This window comes from Chenopodium album, chromosome 21, assembly GCF_948465745.1.
Source record: "Chenopodium album chromosome 21, dcCheAlbu1.1, whole genome shotgun sequence".
NCBI lineage: Eukaryota > Viridiplantae > Streptophyta > Magnoliopsida > Caryophyllales > Amaranthaceae > Chenopodium > Chenopodium album.
In genome coordinates, this window is record NC_137854.1 from 21,598,774 (window position 1) to 21,612,103 (window position 13,330).

The 13,330-nt window shown below is 35.4% G+C and overlaps 1 protein-coding gene across 1 annotated transcript; it reads right to left on the bottom strand.

Moving 5' to 3' along the window:
* Positions 1-1,059: 1,059 nt before the first annotated feature.
* Positions 1,060-11,377, bottom strand: LOC145601642 (pentatricopeptide repeat-containing protein At4g35850, mitochondrial-like). Its single transcript, XM_081657693.1, has 13 exons — positions 11,221-11,377; positions 10,996-11,131; positions 10,705-10,867; positions 9,078-9,143; positions 8,858-8,955; positions 8,344-8,461; positions 8,044-8,253; positions 6,178-6,254; positions 4,430-4,523; positions 4,091-4,156; positions 3,924-4,001; positions 3,664-3,765; positions 1,060-1,484 (listed from the first exon to the last, which is right to left on the bottom strand). Exons 1-13 carry the CDS (start codon positions 11,243-11,245, stop codon positions 1,395-1,397), a joined length of 1,323 nt encoding a protein of 440 aa, XP_081513819.1. The 5' UTR covers positions 11,246-11,377; the 3' UTR covers positions 1,060-1,394.
* Positions 11,378-13,330: the final 1,953 nt, after the last annotated feature.

Genomic DNA, 13,330 nt, shown 5'->3' on the forward strand with positions numbered 1-13,330 from the left:
CATCCGCCCCTGCAAGGCTGCAACTATAGCCAATCTCCTATGAAGTTTCCACTTTATCGATTATATCATCAATGGCGTCATTGATTTCGCTTAGAATCTCCAAAGATAACCCCCTCCCATTTGTGTCTTTTTCCTTGTTGCCTCCATCTCAGCCTCTCTCCATGACAATAATTTAGTGTCCTGGCAATGCATTTATGGGGAATATACTTTAAAGGAAAATTTGTGTAAAAGGACCTTTTAAGGGGTCTACTGTGTTTAAAAGGACCTTTTAAATTGTATTATGATGTGAGGGGGTACTACGCTGAGTTTTCCGAGTGGTCAACGGCGGAGCTCCGACGTTGACTCACATATGGGAGTCACGTGACTTTAAAAAAAAAAAAACTCACACGTTAGCTGCCCTTGTTATTTGTTAGTCTATGAGATTTAGAAAGAATATATATATATATATATATATATATATATATATATATATATATATATATATATATATATATATATATATATATATACATATATATACATATACATATACATACATATATATATATACATATATATATATACTTCCTCCATTTTCTTTTACTTGCAACACACCTTTTAAGCACGCAGTTTTAGGAGATGATTAGTGAGGGTAAACGAGCGATTTTATCAATATAATTTTTACACGAAAATTAGAATAGGGTTAAGTATCATTTGTAAAAATCATAATGAAAAATTTGTCCGTTTACATTACATAAACCCAACCTCAAAACACGTGCCACAAGGCTGTGTTGCAAATAAAAGAAAACAGAGGAAGTATATATATGTATATATATGTATATGTATATATATGTATATATATATATATATATATGTATATATATATATGTATATATATACTACATATAAATATTTTTCGAAACTAAGTTTCTTATAAGTTTCTTATATTGCGCGCGCGCACACACATTGTGTGTGTTTCCTACCTTGTATATAAAAAATGTGTGTCAAGTGAACATTTTTGCACGCGTACAAAGAAACATATAAAGTCGTTTTACTTCATAATCAAATGAACATGCCATGTATAGTAAAAGAATATATAATTGAAACCCAAAGAACATACAATAGTAGAACTTAGCTAGCTATATAACTTTTACAGCTATAATTTGTCACTTTAATCCTAGGGTTCATTTGTTATAAAAACAAAAATCCAAATGTTTAACCTTAAGTAGGAACAGTTTAAGAAAATGAGAGGATTTGCAAGAATTTTGATTACAGCCAAAGCTGTACCTATGATGTAAAACCACTATAACCAAGTAAGCCTTTCACCACTCAAACAACATAGTTAGTCAGAGCAGCATCAATGTGATTGTCAAAGGTTTAATCCTTCTGAATTAATCTCCCAGCTTTGATGGCATTCAAGAGCGCGAATTAAATCTTGCTTGATAATTATCTAGGATCTCAATGACTTTAAGCAGCCGTGGCTCATCTTTAGGTACCTCGCGTTCCTGATAGAATTAAAGTATATAGATAAAAAGTAAAGATATGGACTATGTGGAAACGTAAACAGCAAGCTGATTGCCAAGATGACAGGATTAGATTAGATAAGCAAATCACTTTCTAGTTTGTCATTGACAGATTCATAAAATACACAATAGAAGGAAATTCAATACTTCATCTCATAAACTAATGGAAAATTTGTCAAGAATAAGCCAACCTTTAGTCGGTTTTCTCAAAATAATTCAATGTTAAAGTCACATACTCACATGATCAAATGTAGGTTGAGCAAGTTTAATTTTCAAATTCATGGCTAAATTAATAGGCTAGCCTAATTATATTGTAAAATAGATAGTGCAAATGAGTGCATTGTGCTCACAATGTACCCATTTTAAAACACAATTCCAACAAACAAAACCAACACATGAAGTTGATTAACAAGAAAAAAACATATACAAATTCACTAGCGTGACTTTTTTTTCAACAGCCACAAACTTACGAACGATTATCCCTGTTGTTTAATTTAAATTTTTGACCAAAATAAAGAAATTTATGAATTTGTAATTTCCATGAATAAAGAAATTCTCAATGTTTACCTGATTAACTGGTTGCAAGTCATTTGGGTGCAATAGAAATTAATACCCCCTAAAGTTGGGAGTGATAGATAATAAACGAAAGTTGGGATTATTTTCGACGGATGAGGCAAAGTTCAGATTAATGGGAGCAATTTTTTCTATTAATAAAAACCACTAATATTGATATTAATATAAGAAGGGATGAGGAGAGAGAAAATGGAGGTTGAAGCGTCGAAATGGAGTTTGGCATGGAGAATTGAGTGGGAATTTTGGAGTATGTGAAATGAGTTTTGGAGAATAGTGTGTAGGTGATTGTTAAGAAGGAGAGATAAAATGGTGATTTTCCAAATCCACTGAACAAACAAGTAACCTTATAATCTCATATAATTAAAATGTCAAACAATTCAAACAAGGAACCAACACATCAAGAGAGAAACAAAGCAAGCCCACTCATAAAACATCGAATGATTCAAATCATTTTAACTAAATCAAGTTTTGTGCAATCATTCTTCATTTTCAATAAATTTCTGACACATTTATGAGCAAATTGACTCAACAGAGGATCTGATAGCCAATCCATAAGTCTAAATTGTCATTTTTAAGATACTACTAAATGCCCATTTCTCATATTTCGCCGGTTTTAATGCAAATGAAGGAAGTATAAAAATCATGTTTGAAGTACATTGGGAATAATTATATAAAATACAATATTTTATGTATTAGTGGAAACAATAATGAAACTGCATGTGTGAAGTACATGTAGCCACCAATTTTAAAGAGTAAGTTTAGTATGTTAAAAGGTATAAAGTAGGGGTATGTAGGTAATTATACATGAATAGAAATAGGCACTTAATTTTAAGATACTCAATTAGAAAAATGGGCACTCCATAATGGGACAGAAGTAGTATTATGGTACTTCACAATTAAAGAAATGGGGACCAGAAGGTTAAGTGTACTCCCTTCATCCCCACATAAAAGTCTCATCTCACCAAAAATCTTGGTTGTAAAAAGAAGTTTCATTTTACCGTTGACCTTTATTCTATTCTTATCATTTTCTTTTAATCAACCATATTGCAATTGTTTTTCTTTTCACTTTTAGTCAGCCAAACACTACTAAATCTTGTTTGTATATTCACTTTTAAAGTTTCAATCATCCAAACCCTACTATATTTATTTATTTATTTTTAATACCTACGAATAATGTTTCCAAAAGGCAAATGGGATTTTTGTTTGGGGACGGAAGAGGTACAAAGCATCATCCCCATGACCCCAACCCTTAAAACAGCCTTCTAATAGGCGGGTAGCGAAAAAAATATATCCCCTTCATTCATGTATATTTGCACCATTCGGAAATTACTATTTTAAGAGATTAATTGTGATCATGATCATTCATTGATATACATAAAAAACAAATTCATGTGGGATTCTGATAGATTGATCTTGGTATAGTTTTAGAAAACAATTTTCAAATTTTATTGTACATAATAAAGATATTGTTGGTCAAAGGTATGCAATGAAAATTTTGAGAAAGAATATCACTACAAAAGGAAAATGAACCATAGCATTAAGAACACGCAAGCAAGGGTATGACTGTATGCAAGGGCAATTGACTTACTCTTAAACCATCAAAGTACGCTTCCACAGCAGGCTGAGAAGGAACAACATTCCTAGCTTGCATCAGATCCCACAAATAATTAGCTGTGGTATATCCTCCAGTCTGCAACATTCAATAACCGATTAATATATATACAAAGTGTTGGAACCCTACAAAACACACACACACACTCACACTCACACTCTCACTCACACACACACACACACACACACACACACACACACACAAAGTTATTGTAGGTACCGTAAACAAAAAAGTACCTTTTCACCAGCAGCAATGAGGAGGAGATCACTAGCCATTCTAGGATTCAAGAAAACATTTTTCGAGGTCATATTTACCTGTAGCAAATAAATAAAGCATTAGAACCATAAGACTAACAAAAAAAGGAAGATCAACTCATACAGGGTTTCAGAACTAGGTGACATACCAGGGCATCCTGGGCTATTTGCATACCCTTAGGAGTATAGCCCACCATGGCTCCCTCAACAAGAGTCTGAAATCAACACAGAACAATCAAGAGTAGCAGTAAGAAATTGTATTACATTCTAATACTATTCATGAGCACAACCATATACCTACTCTCTCCGAGCCCACCGACCACTAAGATTTTATGTACCATTACAAGCAACCCAAAACCTAATTACTCTGGTTATCAATAAAAAAAAATCCCCACATTATTGAAGACTATATCAGTGATGATCTGTTAACATATCTTGGGCAGTTAAATAATAAAAAAAGCCATATGGTCATTTGTTGGAGCACATACCACATATAATTCAACAAATGGTGGCCTCCCAGAATTCATGAACTCCTCAAATACTTGGTAACCCCGATCAAGATCCCCCGCATGCAAGTAGCATCTGTTCAGTTGATTCCAATCAAAGAAAATAAATATGCATCACAAATATAATTGGGTAACAAGAACTGAACAAAATAGCAGATCACATAATGACTAAAGAAAAGCATTGCAGGAAAGCATCAGGCATGACTATAAATTAAGCATCAGAATAGTAGTCTAATCCCTGGTAAAATCTCAAACAAGCTAAAATAAACTATTGCCTGAGCCACCTACTATGGGTCAGCCAATGAATACGGAAGCCTATATAAGCTTTCAACAGGATAAGCTTCCCTAATATACGTAAACACTAACCAATAGTCATTGAGCACTTAAAAAAAAAAAGAGTAAATGTCTTTCTTTATTAAATGAACATGAGTTTTTCTCCTCAATATTACCATTAATGTGTTCTTCCTTCATTACAACATACATAACCAGCATGATGAAGAATCAACAATAAGAACAACAATGAGGCCAATGACTGAGTAGGTGGCTCAACAGTGACAATAGAATATTGCAGAATGATTTCTTAGAGCATGAATTTCAACCATATCTAAACAAAAGTCTTGCCACATTCTGGTCAATAGCAGTTGTATTTTAAATGTCGACTTGATACTTGGTCAGAATATTTCTTACCACAAGATAACTAGGTAAATATAGTTGAACTCGAAATGCATACATCTTCAATACAAAATTCCTCGGCTCTGAGCACTGGTTAACCTCAGAAAAGGCAGATTTGCACAGGCAATGTAGTAATCAGAACATTCAACCAGAAGTTATAATTTAATTATATATTCTCACAAGTATAAATTATTTCTTCGTATATGTATACTCCTTCCGTTTTCCTAATAAGTTCTACTCACTTTCCGTTTTCATCTGTTTTCTAAGTTCTACTCACTTTCACTTTATTCCTTTTATGACAACCTTTAATTTATTTGTTATCAACTACAACACCACTTTGTAGGGCCCAATTATATTAAATAAACTCCTTACTCCATCTTTCTCCTCTTTAAAGCAAAAGTAGTCAGATGCATGATCCCCATTTCTACTTTTTCTAGGCTGATGTAGCTAAAGAAACTGAATTGAACTCAGCAAAATGGAGGTAGAACATCTACAGATATAAAGACAATGTTCATCATGAATAAGCTGCATAGCAAGATCAGTTGTTAGGGTCATAACGGCCTTCAAAATCTTGCAATTACATGGATTTTATATTAATTATCATCATAAAATGTACCGAGCCTGGATGTGTTCTCATGATGCTCATTATCATCTTAAAGTAACGCTTTTAGTGTACAATATACGGAAAAAATAAAATAAAAACTTGATAAATTAAGATTAATTTACAGACAATTAGTCATCATCCTAAGATATTCATTATCATCTTAAGGTCAACACTATTTGTGTAGGACATAAGTAAGAAAATAGCTTGATGAATCACTACACAGTTATTTTATTTTGTATCACTACTACTATGAGAAATAAGGTTCTAGTGAGTTAAAAAAACCCCCCTAGCCATCACCGTTGAGAAAAAAAAGAAATAATACAACAAAAGTAAATGAAAGAGGCTAACAATATTTAGGTCAATAGACAATTCTCTCGAGTTAAAACTTGGACATCTGATGAACACCAGTTGTAAATGTACCAATTCATTACATAAGCTATAGCACAATTCTTACCTCATAACCTGCATGGTTGTAAAAGCATCAGGACGGTTGTTATCTCGTTCAAGCATCCTTAGAAGAGTTTCCATTGCCTGCCAAAAAATTGTAATACCATTAATTTAAAGGTAATGACTATCTCTCCTCTCGAGAGATTTATAATTAGAAAATAATCTCATATTTTCTAAAGTTATCCATTAATACATCTAGTACAAAGAGTTGATGCAAAGACTTAGCTTCATTACTATATTCTGCTTCACAATGAGCAACTATCTGCTCTTTTCATTTCCCTCCCATCCCAAAATTTTTCTTAGCACAAAAGATTGGTGTTAATATATATGAAAGTAAATGAAAACGCAATGATAAGTAAGTTATATACATGTTGCAAAGAGGTAAAAGAAGACAAAGTTCAGAAATAATTAAGCATAAGAATGTATATTATTTTACTGAAAAAAGCTTGTAGTAGCAACAACAATTTCTTCAGGCATGTAAATCCTGTTAATATTGAAATGATCTAATTATGGTCCCAGGATTCCTATAAAACCAATAAGGTATACTACTCTCTTATACATTCTTACGCAAAGGGGAGATAGACCCCAGATGCCAAACCTATATCTATAGCAATTGAGGTTAATCATGTTAGAAGGGGGGATAAAAGGGACATCATCTTCAAGTTGGATTTTTAAATTTAATAATTGGGTGGAGGCACAAGTTTTTAGGAGTCCGTATGATGATGATAGAACAAAAACGGGACCGATATGTGAGAGACAGAGAGCATCCATTAACCAAATAAAGTAATGTTGCAACTAGTTTGAAACTTCTACAAGAGTGAAGAGATGCAACTATCTTGGAAGGAAGTATGATAACATAATACTCCCTCTGTTCCTACAAGATTGCTCCAAATAGTCCACTTCAGTTTTAAGAAGCAAGTGCAAATTTGCGCACATTGGTGAGCACAAGTACTAATAAAAAGAGAGGTTGGAAGTGGGAATATATCTGTTAAGGTATGGAGAAAGCTTTTAGAGCCATCATTTTTTAGTATATGGGGCAGGAAATTAAGGACACAGGGAGTAAGAGTTTCATCAATGGTCTTAGATTAAGAGGGATTCCCTATTTAATGAAGATGGTGGATGAGGGGTACCTCAGTCTTTTTTCTTTATATTAGTGACCGGATATTTTACGAAGCAGATAGGGGTTCCAGAGGATTAAGGCAAGAATCTTTATTCTACTTTTCACAATTTGGTGAATGTCTAGAATCATAATATCTCCTTTAAGTAAGAGTTGAGAAAATCTAGTACTCTAGTCTAGTAAGGGTGTACACAAACTCTAATATTATGGATAACTTATACCTTTTCTATTTCATACTAGTTGAGGCGTTTTTAAGCACGTTTTCCAATAAATGATTTCAAACATCAATATCTTCAATTATCAACACACCATAATTATAAAATGTGAATCCAATAAGACTCCACATTGCTATGTTTTTATTCAGCATTTCAGCTATAAATTACAAAACAAGTCAAAGAAACTTATGTAGATGGGGTCAAAGTCAAAATATGTCTACTTATTAGAAACGGAGAAAGTACTATGTAGTGAGGGGTAGATTCCAAAAGTTTAAAAAAAATACTACCTCCATTTGGTTGTGGCACATCAATTAAGGCAAGAGGTGAGGGAACACAAAAAGTAAAAGTAAGAAGTATATTTTAAAGAAGAGAAGAGGAAAGAGAAAAGGAGCCAAGCAATGTAAGGTAAATTGAAAAGTAATAAAGGTAACCACAATAGTAAGTGTTGCAATTACTAGGGAAGTGTTGTAATTTTAGAGAAACAGAAGTATATCATATTTTATATAACTAATGATAATAATGAAAGTTAAAAAAGATTTACCTCTACATTGCGAAGATCCGCTAGAGCATGAGATGCTGCATGATAAACAGTTAGCCTCTTATCCACAAACCCACCACGTCTATTGAAATATTCTGCAGTGGGGAGGTTATACAAGTCTTCAGGCAAAACACCCATCATTACGTTCTCAGCTGTAGGTCCCATCTGTTCTGGTGAGGACCATCCCTTAGACTGCTCAACCAGCTCAATAATCTTTCAAATGGACGGAGAATGGTGATTAAGGACAAAACTAATTAACTATACAATAATTTTATCAAAGCATATAAACTTGCAGGTACATACTTTTGCAGCTGTATCATCAGCCACAGGTACCCTGTTCTTATGGGCAGAAATAAGACCAGCATAACAAAACTTGTTCAATCCAAGACCAGCTGCAGTCATATCACGGACAATAGCATACCTATATATAATCTAGCTGGTTAAACATACACATCACAACATTGGCAGATAATAGCACCTAGAAATGAAGTAGGCAAGTCACTAAAAAGATAGACTTTATTAGCAATATGATACTCAGTATATTATAGCATTTGCCTTCCAGATCTTGTCATATCAGCCAGCAGTACATTAAAATTAAAAAAAAAAAAAAAAAAAAAAAAAAATCAGAAAATAATCTGAATCATTGAGTTTGTAATATGTAGTAACAACACATCCAGCATTTTAAATATACAATTTGAAAACAGATTGATAGATACGCATTCCACTGGTTGTGGGGAAATGTGCAATAAAAAAAAAAAAAAAAAAAAAAAGCCAAGAGAATAGAAAAGGGGGCTTATTTAAAAGCAGATACACATACACTCGATCTAGTTTTCCTGTAGCGGCACATGCATTAAGCAGACAGATGAAGGTTTGTCCAGTTGGTTTCACTTCATTTCTCTTCATCTCCTCCAATATCTTCAATCAGAGAAAACACATGTCACTGAACATGAGATGTTAAATGACATTCACAGATATAAGTAATCGTGTAGCGCAACCCTAGATTCATAGCAAAGAACACATCCATAAGGACAACATACTTGAATTGCATGTTCTGATCTCTTGCATTTTCCACAAACAGAAATCAAAAAATTGTAGAGAGTCACCTACAAAGAAATTACAATGCATCAGAGGCCATTAGGTGCAAATAAACTTTGCCACCAATTAAAATTGTAGGTGCTAAAATTAATAGCAATAGGAATCAATGTATGGATAAGGTCAAGGTGATACAAATTTACCTGCACCTTAGGCACATCTCATGAAAATGAGTGACACTAATTAGTAAAATGACAAAACACTAAATAAAATAATAAGGTTTCCAAAAAAAAATTTAAAATTAAATAATTAAATAATATTAAACAAAAAAAAAAAAAAAAAGGAAAAAGATGTTATGTGCATCAATGAGCCTTGGTGCACCTCACTGAAATCGCCTCGCATAAACCAAAAAAGGCACGCACCTAGGCCTGCGTTTTATACACTGAAGGGTATTACAAACAGATAGTTTCAAGGATACTTTTATGATGTAATTCAGACTAAGGTAGCTTATCTACATCAGTTAATTAGAATCATTAATTTCACAGAGTACCATAAAGTTCAGTTCTCTCTCTCTCTCCAGGTAAAACCAGACAGCAGAAGCTTCACTCCAGGCATGAATTCTTGCTAACAAGATATAAGTGGCTGCCATTGAAAGATGAAGAGATGAGAGAAAAAAATTGCAGGGGAAAATGTTGGATGTGGGCTATTTCTGACTTGCCAGAAAAGTTCTACTGATGGCAGATCTAAGGGTGAATATAGGTCAAGGAAGGATGGGCTGGTAATCCTCATTAATCGGGGTAATGGACTTGTATAAATATCTCCCTCATTCCACTCTAATAAAATCAAGAAATTTTAACACCTGAATTTTTCCCCTTCTATTCAAAATTCAGACCTGCCTTTACAGGTGGAATCTAAAGCATCAACTGTAGACAGTAAGAGAAGACCACTAAATTTCACCTGATTTACAATTCGGAACAAACATGATACATGAGCTAACAATTAGACTTTCTTTCTTCATTCTTAGTTAAGATTGACTAGTCATTAAAACTAAAATCTTACAATTGAGATCAAAATGACAAGTAACTAGTTAGCAACTTCTACATCTGCATAGGACAAAATTGTATACTAAACTTCATAAGTATGAACATGTGTAAAATGCTCTAGGTTATAGAGGGTAAGGAATTTTCACTTTTCCTTAGGTGTAAGAGGTGGTAGCATATATACAATGTGATCAGATTACTTCTTAAACATTAAAATGTAGTATACACATGTTATCACTAAACACAACTCTCCATCCAAAGTTTCCTCTTCTAAGTCATCTCATGTTCAATAACTAGCCTTGAACCCCTCCCCTCAACAAGTTGTTCCCACAACATTGAGAAATCTATATACTATTACCAATGTCATTTTTACAACTATTACCAACAGCACCACAACCCTCAATTTTTATCCACCCACCCACGGATAATTACATGAGGGCAACAAAATACTAGATAACGAATTTTACAAAGTATAAACTCAAACCATTCATGCAACACACAGAAATAATTTAAAGAATAAACATAACAATAGTAGCATAAAGTACCAGTATCAAACTTAACATGAAAAAGAGTAAAATTCGATAATACATACATCAGGTAGCAAACCCATTGCTTTCATTTCATCTCTAAAGAAGAAAGCATCCTGCAACCGAGCACCTTTCATCGTTCCGGCAATCAAAGAATGAAATGTATCTCTTGAAGGCTGAACTCCATCAATCATCATATCATCATAAACATCCCTTAACAAGAAATGCCTAAAAATAACCCAAAACCCATCATTCCAATTACTACATAATAACAAAATAATCCTACAAATTGACAAAAACAATCCCACAAATTAACAAAAAAAAATCGTACAAAAAAGGGATTTCAATTGAATTACCTGCGCTGAGCAGTGACAGAACTCACAACAGTATTGTACTCAGAAACATTGTTGGCGTAATTTCTTCTAGCATATTCCTCAGGTTGAGCAGCATAGTAACGCCGCCCCAATGACCGCAGAACAATTCTACCATGCCCTGCAAAAATGAATGAAATTAGGATAAATAGAACGAGATCTTATTGGGTTTTGAAAGAAATTGAATTGGAGAAGAGAGTAGAATTATACCATTGATTGATTGAAAAAGCTTCATGATTTATTGAATGCAGTAGTAGAAAGTGTACAAGAATAACCCAAGTGATTTGTGAATCTTAAACCCTGTTGTTCTAGTTTGCAACCCTTTTGTTGTTTTGAAGTTCCAACTGCAAAACCCTGTAGAATTTTACAATGGTTTACAACGGTGGATGTTGCGGCTTATGCGAGAAGTGTCAAATTGTCAATGTGAAGGCTCGTGGGCTACCTAGGCTCAAGTGCTCAATGCAACTCCCCCATTAACCCAAGTTATGAGTACACCGTTCGTATTTAACAAGTGTTACAATAATCAAATACGGGTGTTGTTTAGGGTGAAAATTATCCTTATACGTGGTCCAATTCCATGATGACACGTGGTCCAATTCCATGATGACACGTGTCACTATAGGAAGATGACACGTATAATGAACAAGAGAGCACTTGAAATCAGCTATGTTATAAAGGCCTCCTTACATTAGGAGGCCCAAAATATTAGGAATGCCGTAAAAACGGCACCCCGAGAGGACACATGTCCTCCACTGATTGCGCAGCCAATCAATGGCTCTAAATTCTAGGTCACTTACCCTAAGGGGCATAATTCCCCACCCCTATAAATACCCCAATCATTGATGATGGGAGGGGTTAATTGTGAGTTTGTGAAATATCCTTACAAAGAGCACTAAAAGCTCTAACTTCTCTCTACTATCTCTCTACATTTATTCCGTTTCCGGTCACTAACTTGATCGTTGGAGGCGAATCTTCGATCACCGGAAATTCGTGTTTTGCAGGTGCTCGAGTCCCGTTGCCTGGAAGAACGTGACTAGTATCCCGAGGGATTTCAAAAAAACCCCGAAACATTTGGCGCTGTCTGTGGGGATACTCGTCCGTTAATGGCAATGGATGGTCAGACACCAGGTGTCGGCCCTGGCCCCAGCTAGGACGGCCATGTAGAAGATATCGTCACAGCGATTCACTCGAGTGATCCTTGACCGCTTCATTCCATGAGGCGGAGGATCCTCCGGTCACTGTTGGTTCGCTTTTGCTCGCTTTGAACAATCTCCAAATGGAGATGGAGGGTAAACGACCGTCTTCTTCTAGGCAGCCGCCCAGGAGAGAAGGCGATCGCCAGAAAAAGAAACCCCAGAGCAAATTGACTAACGCTAAAGACGCTGGTAACACCCCATACCGTCGGCATGAGCGTTTGCCGACGGTGCCAAGGGCAAATATGACCCGGCTCCTTGACAAAACGCAGTCGGCTAGGGGGCAGCCCAGACGACCTCAGAATGAGATTACTGAGCCGTCTCAGCGGTGGAAGGATGCTAGAGACTACTTTCGGCACAAGCAGCGTGAACGAATAGCCTATTCGGACACTGCCTCTACACCATCAATGCCGGATAATTTCTCAAACTATACCTCCTCCAAGCATACCAGCATGACTAGGACCAGCAGGAGTCAAGCTCATCGGACTCAAACTCCAGTCCCAATTCCAATTCAATCATTTCAATATCAAGCTCCTTAGAATTTTAATGCTTTTCTGCCGACTAACCCTGCTGTCTTCGAGCAGTATGGACAGTAAGGCCAATCGTTCATCCAGGCTGCTTACCTGGCCGGACCATCAGCTCAGCCACAACCAATTGATTGGTAAATGCGTATGTTAAATCTCGGAGACAAGCTGCCTCCGTTTTCTCAAGAGATCCTCAGCACTCCTTAACCTGCAAAGGTGAAAAGTGTACTTGTGGGTGCCTATGACGGTACGGGCAACCCGAAATAGCACGTCACCTCTTACAGGAATCTTATGTACTTGCAATGTGACTTGGTCTATTCAATCAAGAGAAAGCCCAAATTCATAATCTGCCGGATGAAATGGCCTATTCAGAATTTCTTCCGGGGTTAAGGCACAATGGTTTCAAATTTGACTTGGTCCGCAAGAAGGTTCGGACATACACAGGTGTTCTACGGGAAGCCGAAGCCTATATTAAGGCGGCAGATTTTTGTTCTCTCACAAAAGCTGAAGTACCAGCCAAGGGGGCTGAGAAGAAGCAAACTTCTCAGCAACACTCGCCCGGGATAAAGAAAGAAGGGAAGAACAAGAGAAAGAAAGTCTGGG